This window comes from Ammospiza caudacuta, chromosome 32 (genome assembly GCF_027887145.1).
Source record: "Ammospiza caudacuta isolate bAmmCau1 chromosome 32, bAmmCau1.pri, whole genome shotgun sequence".
Lineage (NCBI taxonomy): Eukaryota > Metazoa > Chordata > Aves > Passeriformes > Passerellidae > Ammospiza > Ammospiza caudacuta.
The window spans coordinates 4,468,175-4,489,209 of record NC_080624.1 but is presented as its reverse complement, the minus strand read 5'-3'; the positions used below and the strand labels follow the sequence as shown (position 1 = coordinate 4,489,209).

The window sequence follows — 21,035 nt, the reverse complement described above, 5'->3', positions numbered from 1 at the left end:
GGCGGTCCCGTTCCGGTTCGGACCGCACTTCCGGCGGAAGCGACGTGGCGGTGACGTCAGCGCGGCCGGCGCTCCCGGTGGCGGCTCCGGAGCCCGCGGTGAGGGCGGGGGGGGCGGGGCGGGCCCGGAACTCCCCGAGACCCCCCCGGAGCCCGGGGTTGGGCGGTTCCGGTTCCCCGGGCGGGTTCCGGTTCCCCCCGGCGCCCCCCCGGTAACTCCCGGTCCCTCCCGGTGCCCCCGGTGCGCAGGCCCCGATGAGCCCCGATGCAGGCGCGCCGCCGGCTCGGGCCTAGGCAGCGGGAACCGGCCCAGGCCTCCCCCCCGGGGCCCCCCCGAGCTCCGGTCCTGCCGCCGCCACCGGAGCCGCCCCCGGCCGCTGACGTCATGTCGTGTCGCGACAGGACCCCGGAGTTCCTGTTCGCCTGCAAATCGCTGCAGGGACGGCAGGTGCGACCGGGAACACACCGGGAGCCCGACGGGAGCCCCCAGATCCCCTCCCGTCCTTCGCTTGGGGGTCCCGAATCCCCCTCGGCCCCAGCCCCAAATCCCCTCCCCTCCTTTATTGGGGGGGGTCCCCAAATCCCCTTCGCCCCCAGCCCCAAATCCCCTCCCCTCCTTTATAGGGGGGTCCCCAAATCCCCTGCACCCCCTGACCCCAAATCCCCTCCCCTCCTTTATTGGGGGGTCCCCAAATCCCCTGCACCCCCCGAGCCCAAATCCCCTCCCCTCCTTTATAGGGGGGGGGGGTCCCCAAGTCCCCTTCGCCCCCTTTTTACCCGGGGGTCTCCCCCACTTTTCCTCTCCCCTCCTCATCCCGGGGGTCCCCAAATCCTCCCCCCCCTCCTTTGCCTCATCCTGGGGGTCCCCAATGCCCCCCCCCCCCCCGCAGTCTCCCCCTTTCCCCCCCCTTTTCCCCCCTCCCCACCTCGGGGGTCCCCCAAGCCCCCCCTGACCCCCCGTTGTCCCCCCAGGTCGGGGGGCTCCAGGTGGGCAGAGCAGCCCCCGGGCCGGGGCGGCAGCGCAGCGAGTTCAGCCTGATGGCAAAGTGAGGAGGGGGCTGCAGGGGGGTCCTGGGGGGGTTTGGGGGTCCTGGGGGGCTCAGGCAGCGAGTTCAGCCTGATGGCAAAGTGAGGAGGGGGCTGCAGGGGGGTTTGGGGGGGTCCCAGGAATTGGGGTTGGGGTCCTCGGGTTTGGGGGGTTTGGGTCCCTGGGAATTGGGGCTGGGGTCTGCAGGAATTGGAGCTGGGGTCCCTGGGAACTGGGCAGTGGGGGTCCTTAGGTGTGGGGGATGGGATTGTTGGGAATTGGGGCTGGGGTCTGCAGGAATTGGAGGCTTGGAGTCCTCAGGAATTGGGGCTGGGGTCCCTGGGAATTGGGGCTGGGGTCCGCAGGAATTGCAGGCTTGGTGTCCTCAGGAATTGGGGCATGGCAGCCCCAGAAATTTGGGTTGGGGTCTCCGGGAACTGGAGCTTTGGGATGCTCAGGAATTGGGGCGGGGGTCCCCAGGTTTGGGGAGGATCTCTGGGAATTGGATGCTTGGGCTTCTCGCGAATTGGGGCTGGGGTCCTCAAGGATGGGAGCTTTGGGATCCCCAGGAATTGGGGCTGGGGTCCTCAAGGATGGGAGCTTTGGGATCCCCAGGAATTGGGGCTGGGGTCCCCAGGGGTGTGTGGGAGGGATCCCCAAATGTGGGGAGGGGTCTCCAGCCCCATCCCTGCCCCCCCCCCAGGCGCATTGGGAAGGATCTCAGCAACACCTTCGCCAAGCTGGAGAAGCTGACCCTGCGTGAGTGGGGGGCTTTGGGGGTCCTGGGGGGATCTTGGGGCGCTCAGGGGGATTTTGGGGGGTCCTGGGGGGATCTTGGGGGGTCCTGGGGGGCTTTGGGGGGTCCTGGGGGGATTTTGGGGGATCTTGGGGGGTCCTGGGGGGATCTTGGGGCGCTCAGGGGGATTTTGGGGGGTCCTGGGGGGATCTTGGGGGGTCCTGGGGGGAATTTTGGGGGATCTTGGGGGGCTCAGGGGGATTTTGGGGGGTCCTGGGGGGCTTTGGGGGGTCCTGGGGGGATTTTGGGGGGTCCCGGGGGGTTTTGGGGGGGATCTTGGGGGACTTGGGGGCATTTTGGGGGGTCCTGGGGGGATTTTGGGGGGCTTTGGGGGGATCTTGAGGGGTCCTAGGGGGATTTTGGGGGGTCCTGGGGGGATCTAGGGGCGCTCGGGGGTATCTTGGGGGGTCCTGGGGGGATTTTGGGGGATTTTGGGGGGCTCGGGGGGGTTTTGGGGGGTCCAGGGGGGGAACTGAGGGGGTTTTGAGGAATTTGGGGGGATCCTGGGTGGGGTTTTGGGGCTCCAGGGGACTCTGAGTGGGGTCCTTGGGGGTCCTGGGGCACTTTTGGGGTCCGTGTGCGTTTTTTGGGGGTTCCTCTGCGGTTTCAGGGCGGTTTTGGGGCTCTCTGTGTATTTTCGGGGTGTTTTGGTGTCCCTGGGGTGTTTCTGGGGTGTTTTTGGGGGTGGTTTTGGTGGTCCCGTTTGGTTTTGGGGTGTTTTTTTGGGGGTCCCTGGGGCGTTTTTTGGAGTTCCTGTTTATTTCTGGGGTGTTTTTTGGGGGCTGTGTGGTTTTTGGGGTGTTTTTGGGTGTCTCTGGGGTGTTTTTGGGGTGTTTTTGGGGTGTTTTTTGGGTGTTTCTAGATGGTTTTTGGGGCTCTCTGGGTGTTTTTTCGGGTCCTCCCTGGGTGTGTTTTTGGGTAAATTTTTGGGAGTCTCTGTTTGGTTTTGGGGTGTTTTTGGGGTGTTTTTGGGGCTCTCTAGACGTTTTTTGGGTTTCCTATGTGTTTTTGGGGTGTTTTTGGGGTGTTTTTGGGGTGTTTTTGGGTGTTCTGGGGCCATTTTGGCGTCCCCGTTCTCCCCGTGCAGTGGCCAAGCGCAAATCGCTGTTCGACGACAAATCCGTGGAGATCGAGGAGCTGACGTACATCATCCGCCAGGTCGGGGGGCCCGGGGGGTTTGGGGGTCCTGGGCTGACTTTGGGCTGACTTTGGGCTGATTTTGGGCTGATTTTGGGCTGATTTTGGGCTGATTTTGGGCTGACTTTGGGCTGACTTTGGGCTGACTTTGGGCTGACTTTGGGCTGATTTTGGGCTGATTTTGGGCTGATTTTGGGCTGATTTTGGGCTGATTTTGGGCTGACTTTGGGCTGACTTTGGGCTGACTTTGGGCTGATTTTGGGCTGACTTTGGGCTGATTTTGGGCTGACTTTGGGCTGGTTTTGGGCTGACTTTGGGCTGATTTTGGGCTGATTTTGGGCTGATTTTGGGCTGGTTTTGGGCTGACTTTGGGCTGACTTTGGGCTGGTTTTGGGCTGACTTTGGGCTGACTTTGGGCTGATTTTGGGCTGACTTTGGGCTGACTTTGGGCTGACTTTGGGCTGGTTTTGGGCTGACTTTGGGCTGATTTTGGGCTGACTTTGGGCTGACTTTGGGCTGATTTTGGGCTGACTTTGGGCTGATTTTGGGCTGACTTTGGGCTGACTTTGGGCTGACTTTGGGCTGGTTTTGGGCTGACTTTGGGCTGACTTTGTGCTGACTTTGGGCTGGCTTTGGGCTGGCTTTGGGCTGATTTTGGGCTGGTTTTGGGTTGATTTTGATCTGATTTTGTGCTGGCTTTGTGCTGACTTTGGGGTGCTCCGTGCCCCCAGGACATCGGCAGCCTGAACTCTCAGATCGCGCAGCTGCAGGAGCTGCTGCGGGCGCGGGGCGGCCCCGGCGGGCGGCACCTCCAGAGCCACTCCAACAGCGTGGTGGTGGCGCTGCAGGTGGGGCTGGGGGCTCTGGGACCCCTGAACCCCCCCTGAACCCCCTGAGCCCCCCACTCCAACAGCGAGGTGGTGGCGCTGCAGGTGGGGCTGGGGGCTCTGGGACCCCTGAACCCCCCCTGAACCCCCTGAACCCCCTGAGCCCCCCACTCCAACAGCGAGGTGGTGGCGCTGCAGGTGGGGCTGGGGGCTCTGGGACCCCTGAACCCCCCCTGAACCCCCTGAACCCCCTGAGCCCCCCACTCCAACAGCGTGGTGGTGGCGCTGCAGGTGGGGCTGGGGGCTCTGGGACCCCCTGAACCCCCCCTGAACCCCCTGAGTCCCCACTGCAACAGCGAGGTGGTGGCGCTGCAGGTGGGGCTGGGGGCTTTGGGGGGCTCTGGGTGGGTTTGGGGGGGATTTGGGGGGTTTGGGGACCCCTTGAGCCCCCCTGTGCCCCCCTGAGCCCCCCACTCCAACAGCGAGGTGGTGGCACTGCAGGTGGGGCTGGGGGTTCCTGAGAATTTGGGGTGGGGGTCCTCAGGAATTGGGGCTGGAGTCTGTAGGAATTGGGGCTGGGGTCTGCAGGAATTGGGGATTGGGGTCCTCAGGAATTGGGGCTGGGGTCTGCAGGAATTGGGGCTGAGGTCCTCAGGAATTGGGGCTGGGGTCTGCAGGAATTGGGGATTGGGGTCCTCAGGAATTGGGGCTGGGGTCTGCAGGAATTGGGGCTGAGGTCCTCAGGAATTGGGGCTGGGGTCTGCAGGAATTGGGGCTGAGGTCCTCAGGAATTGGGGATTGGGGTCCTCAGGAATTGGGGCTGGGGTCTGCAGGAATTGGGGATTGGGGTCCTCAGGAATTGGGGCTGGGGTCTGCAGGAATTGGGGCTGGGGTCTGCAGGAATTGGGGATTGGGGTCTGCAGGAATTGGGGCTGGGGTCTGCAGGAATTGGGGATTGGGGTCCTCAGGAATTGGGGCTGGGGTCCCCAGGGGTGAGGGGTGGGATCCCCAGGAATTTGGGGCTGGGGTCCTCAGGTTTGGGGGTTGGGCTCTCTGGGAATCAGGGTTGGGGTCCCCGTAAGTTGGGGCGGGGGTCCCAGGAATTGGGGGTTGGGGTCTTTGAGAACTGAGGGCAGGGGTCTGCGGCTGTGGGGGGTGGGTTTGAAAAGCGGGGGGTGGGGTCCCCAGGAATTGAGGAGGGGTCTCAGGGGACTTTGGGGGCCCCCTGACCCCCCCGCGCCCCCTCCCCAGTCCAAGCTGGCCTCGATGTCCAACGACTTCAAATCCGTGCTGGAGGTGCGGACGGAGGTGAGAGGAAATTTCACTTTTCCTCTTTTTCCTCTTTTTCTCCTCATTCTCCCCCATTTTTCCTCCCGTTCAACCCCATTTTCCCCTTCCTTTTCCCCCTATTTTTTTCCCTCTTTTTCCCCATTTTCCCCTCATTTTCTCCTGTTTTCCCCCCATTTTCCCCTTATTTCCCCCTACTTTATTCCCCTTTTTCCTCTCATTTTCCCCTATTTTTCTGTTATCTTTCTCCCCTTTTTCCCTTTCATTTTCAGCAATTTTTATTCCCCTTTTCCCCCTCATTTTCCCTCCATTTCTCCTATTTTTATTCTCTTTTTTCCCCTCATTTTCTCCTGTTTTCCCCCTATTTTTTGCCTTTTTTTGCCTCATTTTCCCTCTTTCTCCCCCCATTTTCCCCTATTTTTCCCCATTTTCAGCCATTTCCCCTATTTTTATTCCCCGTTTCCCCCCAATTTTCCCCTATTTTCCCCCTATTTTTATTCCCCATTTTCCCCCAATTTTCCCCTATTTTCCCCCCATTTTCCCCTTTATTTTCCCCTATTTTCCCTCTCATTTTCCCCCATTTTCCCCCAATTTTATTCCCCTTTTCCCCTTCATTTCCCCCCCCATTTCCCCCAGTTCTATTTTCCTTTTTCTCCCTATTTTTCCCTATTTTTCCTCCTATTTTTCCCCAATTTTCCCCTAATTTTTTCCCTTTTTTCCCCCCATTCCCCCCCCCCATTTTCCCCCTATTTTTTCCCCGTTTTCCCCCAATTTTCCCCTTTATTTTCCCCTTTATTTTCGCCTATTTTCCCCTATTTTCCCCAATTGTATTCCCTTTTTCCCCCTCATTTCCCTCCCTCCATTTCCCCCAGTTTTTATTTTCCTTTTTCTCCCTATTTTTTCCTATTTTTCTTCCTATTTTTCCCCCATTTTCCCCAAATTTTTTCCCCTTTTTTCCCCCTATTCCCCCCCCATTTTCCCCCTATTTTTCCCCGTTTTCCCCCAATTTTCCCCTTAATTTTCCTCTTTATTTTCCCCTATTTTACCCCATTTTTCCCCAATTTTCCCCTTTATTTTCCCCCATTTTCCCCTTTATTTTCCCCCAATTTTCCCCTTTATTTTCCCCTATTTTTCCCCATTTTCCCCCTAATTTTTTTCCCCTTTTCCCCATCATTTTCCCCCTATTTTTTGCCCGTTTTCCCCCAAAATTCCCCTTTATTTTCCCCTATTTTTCCCCATTTCCCCCCTAATTTTTTCCCCCTTTTCCCCCTCATTTCCCCTATTTTTCCCCAATTCTATTCCCATTTTTTCCCCAGAACCTGAAGCAGCAGCGCAGCCGTCGGGAGCATTTCTCCCGCGCCCCGGTGTCGGCCCTGGCTGCCAACAACCTCAGTGAGAGCTGGGAGGAAACGGGGATTTGGGGCAAAAAGGGGATTTTGGGGAGTCCTGGGCCACAAAAGGGGAGTTTGGGGGGAATTCTGGGGGGAAACATGGAATTTTGAGGGGTTTTTTTTGGGAATTTTGAGGTAATTCAGGTGAGAGAGAAAAGGGAGTTTCGGGAGGATTGGGTTGGAAAGGGAATTTTGGGGGAATTTTGGGGGAATTTTGGGGGGAGTTGGAGGTGGGAGTTGGGAATTTTGGGGGAGTTTTGAGGTAATTCAGGCGGGAATTGGGAATTTTGGGGAATTCCGGTGGGAATTGGGAATTTTCAGGAATTCAGATGGGAATTGGGGATTTTGAGGGAATTCAAGCAGGAATTTGGAATTCAGGCGTTGACTCAGGTGGCAATTGGGAATTGTGGTAGAATTGGGGTAGGAATTGGGAATTTGGGGGGAATTCGGGTGGGAATTGTGAATTTTGGTGGGAATTTGGAGGGAATTCAGATGAGAATTAGGAGTTCGGTTGTGAATTGTGAATTTTGGTGGAATTGAGGTGAGAATTGTGAATTTTGGGGGAATTTTGAGGTAATTTTGAGGGAATTCAGGTAGAAATTTGGGTGGGAATTGGGAATTTTGAGGGAATTCAGGTGTGAACTGTGAATTCAGTTGCGAACTGGGAATTTTGGGGGAATTTGGATGAGAATTGTGAATTTTGGTGGGAATTTTGAGGGAATTCAGGTGTGAATTGTGAATTTTGAGGGAATTCAAGTAGGAATTTGGAATTTTGAGGGAACTCCTGTGGGAATTTGGGGGGGAATCCGGTTTGGAATGATGAATTCTGATAGAATTTTGCTGTAAATGATGAATTTTGATAGAATTTCACTGTAAAATGTGAATTTTGAGGGAATTTGTGTGGGAATTTGGGGGTGAATCCAGTTTGGAATGATGAATTCTGATAGAATCCGGTTGTAAATGATGAATATTGAGGGAATTCATGTGGGGATTTGGGGGGGATCCGGTTGTAAATGATGAATATTGAGGGAATTCATGTGGGGATTTGGGGGTGAATCCAGTTTGGAATGATGAATTCTGATGGAATCCGGTTGTAAATGATGAATATTGAGGGAATTCATGTGGGGATTTGGGGTGAATCCGGTTTGGAGTGATGAATTCCGGTGGAATTCTGCTGTAAAGGATGAATTTTGATAGAATTTCACTGTAAAACGTGAATATTGAGGGAATTCATGTGGGGATTTGGGGGTGAATCCGGTTTGGAGTGATGAATTCTGGTGGAATCTTGCTGTAAATGATGAATATTGAAAGAATTCATGTGGGGATTTGGGGGTGAATCCGGTTGTAAATGATGAATATTGAGGGAATTCATGTGGGAATTTGGGGGGGAATCCAGTTTAGAGTGATGAATTGTGATAGAATCCGGTTGTAAATGATGAATTTTGAGGAAATTCATGTGGGGATTTGGGGGGGAATCCGGTTTGGAGTGATGAATTCTGATAGAATTTTGCTGTAAATGATGAATATTGAGGGAATTCATGTGGGAATTTGGGGGGGAATCCAGTTTAGAGTGATGAATTGTGATGGAATCCGGTTGTAAATGATGAATTTTGAGGGAATTCATGTGGGAATTTGGGGGGGATCCGGTTTGGAGTGATGAATTCTGGCGGAATCTTGCTGTAAATGATGAATTTTGAGGGAATCCGTGTGGGGATTTGGGGGTGAATCCAGTTTGGAATGATGAATTCTGATGGAATCCGGTTGTAAATGATGAATATTGAGGGAATTCATGTGGGGATTTGGGGGGAATCCGGTTGTAAATGATGAATTTTGAGGGAATTCATGTGGGGATTTGGGGGTGAATCCAGTTTGGAGTGACGAATTCCGGTGGAATCTTGCTGTAAATGATGAATATTGAGGGAATTCATGTGGGGATTTGGGGGGAATCCGGTTGTAAATGATGAATTTTGAGGGAATTCGTGTGGGGATTTGGGGGTGAATCCGGTTTGGAGTGACGAATTCCGGTGGAATCTTGCTGCAAAGGATGAATTTAGTGTGAATTCCGTTACAAATGGCGGGTTTCCTTTCCCCTCAGGCAGCCCGGCCGTGCTCCAGGCCGAGCCGCCTCCCTCGGGGGCCGTGGCCATCGAGATGGACGCCAGGACCAGCCAGCAGCTGCAGCTCCTGGATGAGCAGGTTTGGGCCCCAAAAACCCCCAAAAACACCCCAAAAACACCCCAAAAAAGGGGGTTTGGGGCAGCCCCTGAGCCTGGCCCTCGGCAGGACTCGTACATCCAGAGCCGGGCCGACACCATGCAGAACATCGAGTCCACCATCGTGGAGCTGGGCTCCATCTTCCAGCAGCTGGCACACATGGTCAAGGAGCAGGAGGAGACCATCCAGAGGTGCCAAAGAACACCACATTTCCCCTCCTTGAGACCCCAGATTTCCCCTCCTTGACCCCCCAAATTTTCCTACTCAGAGCCCCCAAATTTCCCCTCTCTGAACCCTCAAATTTCCCTCTTTGATCCCCCAAATTTTCCCTCTCTGAACCCTCAAATTTCCCCTCTTTGATCCCCCAAATTTCCCCTCTCTTTCCTGTCATTTTTCCCCAAAATTTCCCACAATTTTTCTCCCAATCTTCCTGTCATTTTTCCCCCAAATTTCCCCAAATTTTTCCCCATTTTTCCTGTCATTTTCCCCCTAAATTTCCCCAATTTTTCCCCAATTTCCCCCCCATTTTCCTGTCATTTTTCCCCACAATTTCCCCCAATTTTCCCCCAATTTTCCCGTCATTTTCCCCCCAAATTTCCCCCCCATTTTCCTGTCATTTTTCCCCAAAATTCCCCCAATTTCCCCCCATTTTCCCCCCAGATTTCCCCATTTCTGCCCCTTTTTCCCCCAGGATCGACTCGAGCGTGGAGGACGCCCAGCTCAACGTCGAGGCCGCTCACAGCGAGATCCTCAAATATTTCCAGTCGGTCTCGTCCAACCGCTGGCTCCTGGTCAAGATCTTCCTCATCCTCATCGTCTTCTTCATCGTCTTCGTCGTCTTCCTGGCCTGAAGCTGCTCCTTTTCACCCCAAAACCCTGCTGGGACTCGGCCCCGCGGGGCTCGGACACGGACACGGGGCTGGGTGCCCCAAAAACCCCCAAAAATGCCCCAAAATCCACTCAAAATCTCCCCAGGACAGCTCAGAATGCCCCAAAAAATGCCCCAAAAATGCCCCAAAATCCACTCAAAATCCCCCCCAGAACAGCTCAAAAAGCCCCCAAAAATGCCCCCAAAAATGCCCCAAAATCCACTCAAAATCCCCCCCCAGGACAGCTCAGAATGCCCCCAAAAATACCCCAAAAAATGCCCCCAAAAATGCCCCAAAATCCACTCAAAATCTCCCCAGGACAGCTCAAAATGCCCCCCAAAAATGCCCCCAAAAATGCCCCAAAATCCACTCAAAATCTCCCCAGGACAGCACAAAATGCCCCCAAAATCCCATAAAAAAATTTTTGGGGCTGGGGAGCCCAAAATGCCCCAAAAACCCCCCCAAAAAATGCCCCAAAATCCACTCAAAATCCCCTCAGGACAGCTCAAAATGCCCCAAAATCCCTCAAAATGTCCAAAAATCCCCCTAAAACCCCTCCAGGACAGCCCAAAATGCCCCCAAATCCCCCTAAAATTGCACAAAATGCCCCAGGACACCCCGGAATGCCTTAAAACCCCCCCAAAATGCTCCTAAATTCCCCAAAATCCCCTCAGAACCCCACAGGACCCCCCAAAATCCCCTAAACCCCCCCAAAATCCCCCTGAAATCACCCCAAACCCTCCAAAATCACCCCAAAATGCCCTGAAATCGCCCCAAAATCCCCCTGGGGGTCTCCAGGATCTCTGGTGGGGGATGGGAATTTTGGGATTATTGTGGGACCCCTCCCCATGGACCAGGGGGCCCCCAAAAAGGGGTTTGGGACCCCCAAAAAGGGGCTGGGGACCCCCAAAAAGGGGTTGGGTTCCCTCTGGGGGGGCTGGGGACCCCCAAAAAGGGGCTGGGGGTTTCTCTGTGGGGGCTGTAGGACCCCCAAAAAGGGGTTTGGGACCCCCAAAAAGGGGCTGGGGGTTTCTCTGGGGGGGCTGTAGGACCCCCAAAAAGGGGCTGAGGACCCCCAAAAAGGGGTTTGGGACCCCCAAAAAGGGGCTGGGGGTTTCTCTGGGGGAGCTGTAGGACCCCCAAAAAGGGGCTGAGGACCCCCAAAAAGGGGTTTGGGACCCCCGAAAAGGGGCTGGGGTCCCTCAGGACAGCCTGGGACCCCCAAAAAGGGGTTTGGGATCCCCAGAGAGGGGCTGGGGACTCCCAGGACCCCCAAAATGACGTTGGGGACCCCCAAAAAGGGGTTTGGGACCCCCAGAAAGGGGCTGGGGGTTCCTTTGGGGGGGCTTTGGGACCCCCCAAGGGGGGACGGAGACCCCGATTGAAGCTGTGAGACCCCCGGGGCTGGGGAGGGGGGAGGGGTCTGTGAACTCCCTGACCCTTGGGGGGTGCGGGACCCCCGAAATGGGGCTGGGGACCCCCAAAGGGACCTGGGGACCCCCAAAAGGGGCTGGGGACCCCATTTCTGACCCCCAAAAGGGGCTGGGGACCCCCAGAAGGACCTGGGGACCCAATTTCTGACCCCCAAAAGGGGCTGGGGACCCCCAAAGGGACCTGGGGACCCCATTTTTGACCCCCAAAAGGGGCTGGGGACCCCCAGAAGGCGCCCCGGACCCCATTTCTGCCCCTGTGAGGGTTCCAGGACCCCAGTGGGAGCTGAACCCTCCCAGGTAAAGCCTTGGGACCGCCGGGAATGGGTCTGGGGGCTCCCAGAGGAGCCTTTGGAGGGGCGTTGCAGCCCCCCCGACCCCCCCAATAAACCGGGGGTCCCCCCAAACCCCGATTTTTGTGTTTTTTGTTGTTTTTTTTTTTTTTTTTCCTCCCAAACCGGGATTCGAACCCGGGACCTCCGGATTGGGAAAACGGAGGGGGGGGGGGGGGGCGGTAGTGGCCGCTGCGCGTGCGCGGGCCAGGCGGCGGGGCGGAAGTGACGTCAGCGGGACGCGCGGCGGGGAGGCCGCGGCGGCGGCGGCGATGGCGGAGGAGGGGAAGGGGGGCGGGTACAGCGGTGAGCGGGGCGGGGGCGAACGGGGCCGAACGGGGCTCCGGGGGGGCACGGGGGCAGCGCCGGGAGGGGCCCCGCGGCGGCGGAGGGCGCCGGGAGGGAGCCGGGAGGGAGCGCGGCGGGGCAGGCCCGGGGATGGCGGTAGGCCCGGGATGAGGGGGGGCGGTACCGGGAGGGGAGCGGGGACACGGGAGCGGCGCCGGGAGGGATGCGGGGATACAAGAACGGTACCGGGAGGGGAGGGAGACAAAGGAGCGGCACCGGGAGCGGCACCGGGAGCTCCGGGATCGGTGACGGTACCGGGAGAGCGGAGGGAGCACCGGGAAGGGGAACGGGAACGGCACCGGCAGCGCGGCGGGAGGGAGGGACTCCATGGCCGGGCCCGTACCGCTGTCCCCATGCCGGCAGCCGTGCCCGGTGTGAGGCTCTGGAGCGGGACCGGGCCGCTCCCGGTGCTCCGGTGAGGGGTCCGGGATGGGGAGCTTGGGACGGGGGAGAGCCCGGTGCCATTCCCGGTGCCATTCCCGGTGCCGGGGCTGCTCCCGGTGTCCCGGAGGGCGCGTGGGGGCGGGGGTGGAGCCGGAGAGGGCGGGCCGGGAAGGCGGTGCCGGTCCCGGTGTCATCCCCGGTGTCATCCCCGGTGTCATCCCCGTTCCCGCTGCCATTCCCGGCTCCCGTTCCCGGTTCTATCCCCGGTCCCGTTCCCGGTACCGTCCCGGTGCCACCCCCGGTGCCGCTCCTGTCCCTGGTCCCGTTCCCGGTGCCGTTCCTCTGTCCGGTTCCGGTCCCGGTTCCAGCCCGGTCCCGTTCATCCCGGTCCCGTTCCCGTTACCGATCTCATTCCTGGTCCCCTTCCGGTTCCCGTCCCCGCTTCCATTCCCGTGGTCCCGTTCCCGTAGCACGGTGACCGGCTCGGTTCCTGTTCCGTTCCTGTTCTGTTCCTGCTCCCGTCCCCGTTCCTGGTACCGTTCCCGGTTCCCGGTGTCACTCCCGGAATCGCCGTTCCCAGAGCACGGTGACGGCGCTGGGAGCCGCCCGCTCCCGTTCCTGTTCCCGTTCCCCGTTCCCATCCCCGGTTCCCATTCCCGTTCCCGATTCCTGTTCCCAGTTCCCGTTCGAGTTCCAGTTCCCATTCCCGGTTCCCACTCCTGTTCCCGTTCCTGTTCCCATCCCCGGTTCCAGTTCCCGGTTCCCGTTCCCGTTTCCATTCCCGGTTCCCGTTCCCATCCCCGGTTCCCATCCCCGGTTCCCTTTCCCGGTTCCCATCCCCGGTTCCCTTTCCCGGTTCCCGTTCCCGTTCCCATCCCCGGTATCCTCCCCACAGCACGATGACCAGGTGGGTTCCCGGCCGTTCCCGTTCCCGTTATCCCGTTATCTCACCCCGTTATCCCCTCCCCAGAGCACGATGACCGCGTGGGCTCCCGGCCGTTCCCGTTATCCCGTTATCCCGTTGTTATCTCACTCCGTTATCCCCTCCCCAGAGCACGATGACCGGTTCGGTTCCCGTTATCCCATTCCCGTTATCTCACCCCATTGTCCCCTCCCCAGAGCACGATGACCGGGTGGGCTCCCGGCCGTTCCCATTCCCGTTATCCCGTTCCCGTTATCTCACCCCGTTATCCCGTCCCCAGAGCACGATGACCGCGTGGGTTCCTGTTATCCCGTTATCCCGTTATCCCGTTCTCATTCCCGTTATCCCGTCCCCAGAGCACGATGACCGGGTCGGTTCCCAGCCATTCCCGTTATCCCGTTATCTCATTCCCGTTATCCCGTCCCCAGAGCACGATGACCGGGTCGGTTCCCGGCCGTTCCCCGGGGGCCGGCGCCGCAAGGGCCGGGGCCCGTTCCGGGGCAAGATGTACAGCGAGGTCACCGCCCGGGGCCGCCCCCGCGGCCGCGCCCGCAACGACGACGACGACGGCGACGTCCCCATGGCCGAGGCGCACGACGGGCCCCGCGGGAGATAGTGAGCCAGGGCACCGGGGGCACCGGGGATAACGGGGGGATACCGGGGATAACGGGGACACTGGGGATAACAGGGGGATACCGGGGATAACGGGGACACCGGGGGTACCAGGGATAACGGGGATAACGGGGACACCGGGGATACCGGGGGGATACCGGGGATAATGGGGGGATACCGGGGATAACGGGGATAATGGGGACACCGGGGATTATGGGGACACCGGGGATACCGGGGGGATAACGGGGGGATAACGGGGATAACGGGGGGATACCGGGGGGACACCGGGGATACCGGGGATAATGGGGACACCGGGGATACCGGGGGTACCGGGGATACCGGGGGGATGCCGGTTATTCTTGGTGTTACTCCTGGCTGACCGATCCTGCCGTTCCCGTTGTTCCCGGTTACTCCTGGGGTTGTTGGTGGTTTTCCCCGGCGTCATTCGTGGCTGACCGTTCCCGCTGTTCCCGGTTATTCCCGGTGTTACTCCCGGTTGAACGTTCCCGTTGTTCCCGTTGTTCCCGGGGTTATTCCCGTTTGTTCCCAGCGTCGTTCCCGGTTGACCGTTCCCGTTGTTCCCGGCGTTGTTCCTGTCGTTCCCGGGGTTGTTCCCGGCGTTGTTCCCGGCGTTATTCCCGGTTAACCGTTCCCGTTATTCCCGCTGCCGTCCCCAGCGTTCCGTACGCGCCCCGCTCGGGCCGCCTGGCCAACATCAACATCACGGTGAAACGGGAGCCCGGGGAGCGCGGCGGCGGCACCGGCCGCGACGGCGGCAGGAGGAGCTGGTTCAAAATCACGGTAACGGGAACGGGACGACGGGGAACGGGGACGGGGAACGGGAAACGGGGATGGGGAACGGGGGCATGAGGAGATGGTTCAAAATCACGGGAACGGGAACGGGACGACGGGGAACGGGGACGGGGAACGGGAAACGGGGATGGGGAATGGGGGCACGAGGAGCTGGTTCAAAATCACGGTAACGGGAACGAAATAACGGGGAACGGGAAACGGGGAATTGGGATGGGAAACGGGGAATGGGAACGGGGGCACGAGGAGCTGGTTCAAAATCACGGGAACGGGAACGGGATGATGGGGAACGGGAAACGGGGACGGGGAACGGGAAACGGGGAATGGGAACGGGGGCACGAGGAGCTGGTTCAAAATCATGGGAACGGGATAACGGGGAACGGGAAACGGGAAATTGGGATGGGAAACAGGGAATGGGGAACAGGGGCAGGAGGAGCTGGTTCAAAATCACGGTAACGGGAACGGGATAACGGGGAACGGGAAACGGGGAATTGGGATGGGAAACGGGGAATGGGGAACGGGGGCAGGAGGAGCTGGTTCAAAATCACGGTAACGGGAACGGAATAACGGGGAATGGGAAACCGGGATGGGGAACGGGGAATGGGGAATGGGGGCAGGAGGAGCTGGTTCAAAATCACGGGAACAGGAAATGGGAAATGATAATGGGAAATGGGAAACGGGAAATGGGGACTGGGAAATGGGAACAGGATTGGGAAATGGGAACCAGGACGGCAGCAGGAGGAGCTGGTTCAAAATCACGGGAACGGGAACGGAATAACGGGAGTAACGGGGAAATGGGATTGGGATTGGGGAATGGGGAAACGGGAATGGGGAAATGGGATTGGGAATGGGGAAACGGGAATGGGGAAATGGGATTGGGAATGGGGAAACGGGAATGGGGAAATGGGATTGGGAATGGGGAAATGGGAATGGGGAAATGGGATTGGGAATGGGAAACGGGAATGGGGAAATGGGATTGGGAATGGGAAACGGGGAATGGGAACGGGGGCAGGAGGAGCTGGTTCAAAATCACGGGAACGGGAACGGGGAAAATGGGACCGGGATGGGAATGGGGTGGGAACGGGGATTGGGGTGGGATTTGTACGGGAACGGGTTTGGAATTGAGGTGGGGCTGGGAATGGGGTCAGGGTGGGATTGGGAGCAGGGTGGGAATTGGAAATGGGAATTGGAAATGGGAATTGGAAATGGGGTGGGAATTGGGGTGGGAATTGGGGTGGGATTAAGGTGGGAATGGGAATGGGATGGGGGTGGGAATGGGATTGGGATTGGGGTGGGAAATGGGGAAATTGGAAATTGATGGGAAATTGGGATGGGAATGGATTGAGGTGGGAGGGGGAATGGGATTGGGGCAGGGATGGGGTTGGGGTGGGAATGAGATTGGGATGGCAGATGGGGGAATGGGAATTGGGGTGGGAATGGGAATTGGGGTGGGAATGGGATCGGGGGAATTGGGAATAGAACGGGAATGGGGATGGGGAATGGGAATGGGCATGGGGGGACTGCGGTGGGGAGAGCTGGATTTGGGATTGAGCACAGAAATCGAGAAAAACTGGGCACGGGATTGGTTTTGGGATTGGATTTGGGTTTGGGTTTGGGATTGGTTTTGGGTTTGGGATTGGATTTGGGATTGGTTTTGGGTTTAGGATTGGTTTTGAGTTTGGGATTGGATTTGGGATTGGTTTTGGTTTTGGGATTGGTTTTGGGTTTGGGATTCGTTTTGGGATTGGGATTGGTTTTGGGTTTGGGTTTGGGATTGGGATTGGTTTTGGGTTTGGAATTGGTTTTGGGTTTTGTTTTGGGTTTTGGGATTGGTTTTGGGATTGGTTTTGGGTTTGGGATTGGTTTTGGGTTTGGGATTGGTTTTGGGTTTGGTTTTGGGTTTGGTTTTGGGATTGGTTTTGGTTTTGGGTTTGGTTTTGGGTTTGGAATTGGTTTTGGGTTTTGTTTTGGGTTTGGGATTGGCTTTGGGCTCAGATAATTTGAGCTCTGCTCTCGTTTCCCTCCTGCTCTCACTTCTCCTTCCCTTCCCTCTCCCGTTTTTCTCTCTGTGTTGTTCCTGCTCCTTTTTCCTCTCGTTTCATTTTCCGTTTCCGTTTTTCCCCGTTCCCACCCCGCAGATCCCCTACGGGAAGAAGTACGACAAGTCCTGGCTGCTGAGCTCCATCCAGAACCTCTGCAGCGTCCCCTTCACCCCCGTCGAGGTTGGGTCTGGGCGAGTTCGGGGATTTGGGGGTGATTTTAGGGGGTTTGGAGGGATTTTGGGGGCATTTGGGATCCTGGGATGATCCCAGGGGAATTTTTGGGGCATTTGGGGTCCCAACCCCGGTCCAGCCCCAGATCTCAGGGGGATTTGGGGGTGATTTTGGGATGATTTTGGGGTGATTTTGGGATGATTTTGGGGTGATTTTGTGCAATGATTCTGGGGTGATTTTGGGGTGATTTTGTGCAGTGATTCTGGGATGATTTTGGGGTGATTTTGGGGTGGTTTTGTGCAGTGATTTTGGGATGATTTTGTGCAGTGATTCTGGGGTGATTTTGTGCAGTGATTTTGGGGTGATTCTGGGGTGATTCTGGGGTGATTTTGGGGTGATTTTGTGCAGTGATTTTGGGATGATTTTGTGCAGTGATTTTGGGGTGATTCTGGGGTGATTTTGGGGTGATTTTGGGGTGATTTTGTGCAGTGATTCTGGGGTGATTTTGGGGTGATTTTGGGGTGGTTTTGGGGTGATTTTGTGCAGTGATTCTGGGGTGATTCTGGGGTGATTCTGGGGTGATTTTGTGGTGATTCTGGGGTGACTGCGGGGTGGTTGTGTGGTGATTTTGTGGGGTGATTTTGGGGTGATTTTGTGCAGTGACTCTGGGGTGATTTTGTGCAGTGATTTTGGGGTGATTTTGTGCAGTGATTCTCGGGTGATTTTGAGGTGATTTTGGGGTGGTTTTGGGGTGATTTTGTGCAGTGATTCTGGGGTGATTTTGGGGTGATTTTGTGCAGTGATTCTGGGGTGATTCTGGGGTGATTCTGGGGTGATTTTGTGCAGTGATTCTGGGGTGATTCTGGGGTGATTTTGTGGTGATTCTGGGGTGACTGTGGGGTGGTTGTGTGGTGATTTTGTGGGGTGATTTTGGGGTGATTTTGTGCAGTGACTCTGGGGTGATTTTGTGCAGTGATTTTGGGGTGATTTTGTGCAGTGATTCTCGGGTGATTTTGAGGTGATTTTGGGGTGGTTTTGGGGTGATTTTGTGCAGTGACTCTGGGGTGATTTTGGGGTGATTTTGTGCGGTGATTGTGAGGTGATTTTGGAGTGATCGTGGGGTAATTGTGGGGTGATTTTGAGGGAATTGCGGGGTGATTTTGTGGTGATTTTGCAGAATGGTTTTGTGGTGACTGCGGGGTGATTTTTGGGTGACTTTATGGGGTGATTGTGGGGTAATTGTGGGGTGATTTTTTCAGGGAATTTTGGGGCGATTTTATGGCGAATCTGGAGTAATTTTGGGGTGATTTTTGGGATGGTTGTGGAGCAATTTTGGGGTGGTTTTGTGGTGAATCTGGGGTGACTCTGGGGTGATTTTGGGGTGATTTTTGGGATCATTTTGGGGTGATTTTTGGGGTGACTTTGGGGCGATTTTGGGGTGACTCTGGGGTGATTTTTGGGGTGACTTTGGGGTGATTTTGGGGTGATTTTTGGGATCATTTTAGGGTGATTTTTGGGGTGACTTGGGTGATTTTTGGGATCATTTTGGGATGATTTTTGGGATGATTTTGGGGTGATTTTGGGGTGATTTTTGGGATCGTTTTGGGATGATTTTTGGGATGATTTTGGGGCGATTTTGGGGTGATCTGGGCCCCTGTGCCCCTTGCAGTTCCACTACGACCACAACCGGGCCCAGTTCTACGTGGAGGACGCGACCACGGCCAGCGCCCTCAAGCAGGTGTCGCGCAAAATCACCGACAGGGACAACTACAAGGTGGGGCTTGGGGTTTGGGGGGTCTGGGGGGCATTTGGGGGGTCTGGGGGGCATTTGGGGGGTCTGTGGGGTTCATGGGACGGGCGAGGTGACCGCGAGGGTTCCGCTGCCCAGGTCGTGATCGTCATCAACTCGTCGGCGCCGCCGCAGTCGCTGCAGAACGAGCTCAAGCCCGAGGAGATCGAGCAGCTCAAGGTGCCCCGGGGGGCTCGGAGGGTGTGGGCTGGCCTTGGGGTGGTGTTTGGGGTCTGTGGGGCGGTTTTGGGGTGGTTTTTGGGGTCTATGGGGCAGTTTTGGGGTGGTTTTGGGGTCTATGGGGCGGTTTTGGGGTGGTTTTGGGGACCTCAGGGGGTTTTGGGGTGGTTTTGGGATGGTTGTAGAGGTCTCAGGGCTGGTTTTGGGATGGTTTTGGGGGTCAGGGCTGGTTTTGGGGCAGTTTTGTGGCAGTTTGGGGTCTCAGGGGGGGTTGGGATGATTTGGGATTCTTTTGGGTCAGTTTTGGGTCAGTTTTGGGTCAGTTTTAGGACAGTTTGGGCTCAGTTTTTGGGTGAGTTTTGGCTCAGTTTTGGCTCAGTTTTTGGGGCACTTTTGGGTCAGTTCTGGGTCACTTTTGCCTCAGTTTTTGGGCCATTTTTGAGTGAGTTTTGGCTCAGTTTTTGGGCCATTTTTGAGTCAGTTTTGGCTCAGTTTTTGGGTCTGTTTTGGGTCAGTTCTGGGTCAGTTCTGGTTCAGTTTTTGGTTGAGTTTTGGGTCACTTTTGGCTCAGTTCTGGGTCAGTTCTGGGTCACTTCTGGCTCAGTTCTGTGTCAGTTTTTGGGGCACTTTTGGGTCAGTTCTGGGTCAGTTCTGGTTCAGTTTTTGGGTCACTTTTGGCTCAGTTCTGGGTCAGTTTTGGGTCAGTTTTTGGGTCAGTTCTGGGTCACTTCTGGCTCAGTTCTGTGTCAGTTTTGGGTCAGTTCTGGGTCAGTTCTGGGTCAGTTCTGGGTCAGTTTTTGGGTCAGTTCTGGGTCAGTTCTGGGTCAGTTCTGGGTCAGTTCTGGGGTGCCAGACCCTCACCCGCCCCTCCCCAGCTGTGCATGAGCAAACGCTACGACGGCTCCCAGAAGTCGCTGGACCTCAAGAGCCTCCGCGTGGACCCCGGTGAGCCTGGGGGGCTCTGGGGAGGCCTGGGGGGCTCTGGGGGTCTCTGGGGGGGTCTGGGGGGCTTTGGGGGGCTCTGGGGGTCTCTGGGGGGCCTGGGGGGCTCTGGGGGCTTTGGGGGTCTCTGGGGGGGCTGCAGGGACCCCCCTGACCCCCCCACGGCGTCCCCCTGGCCAGACCTGGTGGCGCAGAGCATCGACGTGGTGCTGAACCAGCGCAGCTCCATGGGGGTGGTGCTGAGGATCATCGAGGACAACATCCCCGAGGTGGGACCCCCAGAGTCCCCAGCAGTCCCCCCTGCATCCCACTTTCCCCATTTTCCCCCTCTAAATCCCTCCTAAATCCCCATTTCCCCCCATTTGCCCCCAAACTCCCCCATTTCTCCCCCTAAATCCCCATTTTTCCCCCATTTTCCCCCATTTTTTCACCATTTTCCCCCATTTTCCCCCATTTTCCCCCCAAAACCCCATTTTTTTCCCCCCAAATCCCATTTTTTTCCCCATTTTTTCTCATTTTCCCCATTTTTTACCCCATTTCCCAGCTTCAGTCCCTGAACCTGGGCAGTAACCGCCTGCTGCCTTTGGATGACTTGCCCCATTTTTCCCCATTTTTCCCCATTCTTCCCCCTAAAATCCCCATTTTTTCACCCATTTTCCCAAATTTTTCACCATTTTTCCCCATTTTTTCCCCCATTTTCCCCCATTTTTCCCCAAAATCTCTGTTTTTTTCCCCAGCTGCAGTCGCTGAACCTGGGCAGTAACCGCCTGCTCCCTTTGGATGATTTGCCCCATTTTTCCCCCTAAAATCCCCATTTTTTCACCCATTTTCCCAATTTTTCACCATTTTTCCCCCATTTTCCCCCATTTTTCCCCAAAATCTCTGGTTTTTTCCCCAGCTGCAGTTGCTGAACCTGGGCAGTAACCGCCTGCTCCCTTTGGATGATTTGCCCCATTTTTCCCCATTTTTCCCCCTAAAATCCCCATTTTTTTCACCGTTTTTCTCCATTTTTTCCCCCTTTTTTCTGCTAAAACCACACTTTTTCCCCCAAAATCACCGTTTTTCCCCCAAAATCACTGTTTTTGCCCCCGTTTCTCCTCAGCTGCAGTCGCTGAACCTGGGCAGTAACCGCCTGTTCCGTTTGGACGATTTGGCCGAGCTGCCCCTCAAGGCCCCGGCGCTCAAAGTGCTCGACCTGTCCCGCAACGAGGTGGGGACCCCAAAAACACCGGGACACCCCAAAAACACCGGGGACACCCCAAAATCCCACCCGGGACACCCCAAAAACACCAGGGACACCCCAAAATCCCACCCGGGACACCCCAAAATCCCACCCGGGACACCCCAAAAACACCCGGGGACACCCCAAAATCCCACCCGGGACACCCCAAAATGCCACCCAGGACACCCCAATAACACCAGGAACACCCCAAAAACACAGGGGACACCCCAAAATCCCACCCCGGGACACCCCAAAAACACCCGGGACACTTCAAAAACAGCCGGGACACCCCAAAATCCCACCC

The 21,035-nt window shown here is 56.7% G+C and overlaps 2 protein-coding genes across 2 annotated transcripts in view; both read left to right on the top strand.

Moving 5' to 3' along the window:
* Window positions 1–36: 36 nt before the first annotated feature.
* On the top strand, window positions 37–11,354 carry STX5 (syntaxin 5). The gene is made up of 11 exons (XM_058822398.1): window positions 37–98; window positions 249–447; window positions 972–1,045; window positions 1,730–1,785; window positions 2,910–2,980; window positions 3,691–3,807; window positions 5,038–5,094; window positions 6,390–6,465; window positions 8,560–8,660; window positions 8,748–8,869; window positions 9,370–11,354. Exons 2-11 carry the CDS (start codon window positions 265–267, stop codon window positions 9,527–9,529), a joined length of 1,017 nt encoding a protein of 338 aa, XP_058678381.1. The 5' UTR covers window positions 37–98; window positions 249–264; the 3' UTR covers window positions 9,530–11,354.
* A 227-nt stretch (window positions 11,355–11,581) lies between these two features.
* The window catches only part of NXF1 (nuclear RNA export factor 1), a 29,590-nt gene continuing 20,136 nt past the window's right edge, over window positions 11,582–21,035 (top strand). The window contains 9 exon segments of the mRNA XM_058822409.1: window positions 11,582–11,615; window positions 13,392–13,578; window positions 14,253–14,376; window positions 16,524–16,607; window positions 18,268–18,372; window positions 18,487–18,567; window positions 19,443–19,512; window positions 19,690–19,778; window positions 20,612–20,719. Coding sequence (XP_058678392.1) covers window positions 11,582–11,615; window positions 13,392–13,578; window positions 14,253–14,376; window positions 16,524–16,607; window positions 18,268–18,372; window positions 18,487–18,567; window positions 19,443–19,512; window positions 19,690–19,778; window positions 20,612–20,719 — 882 coding nt within the window.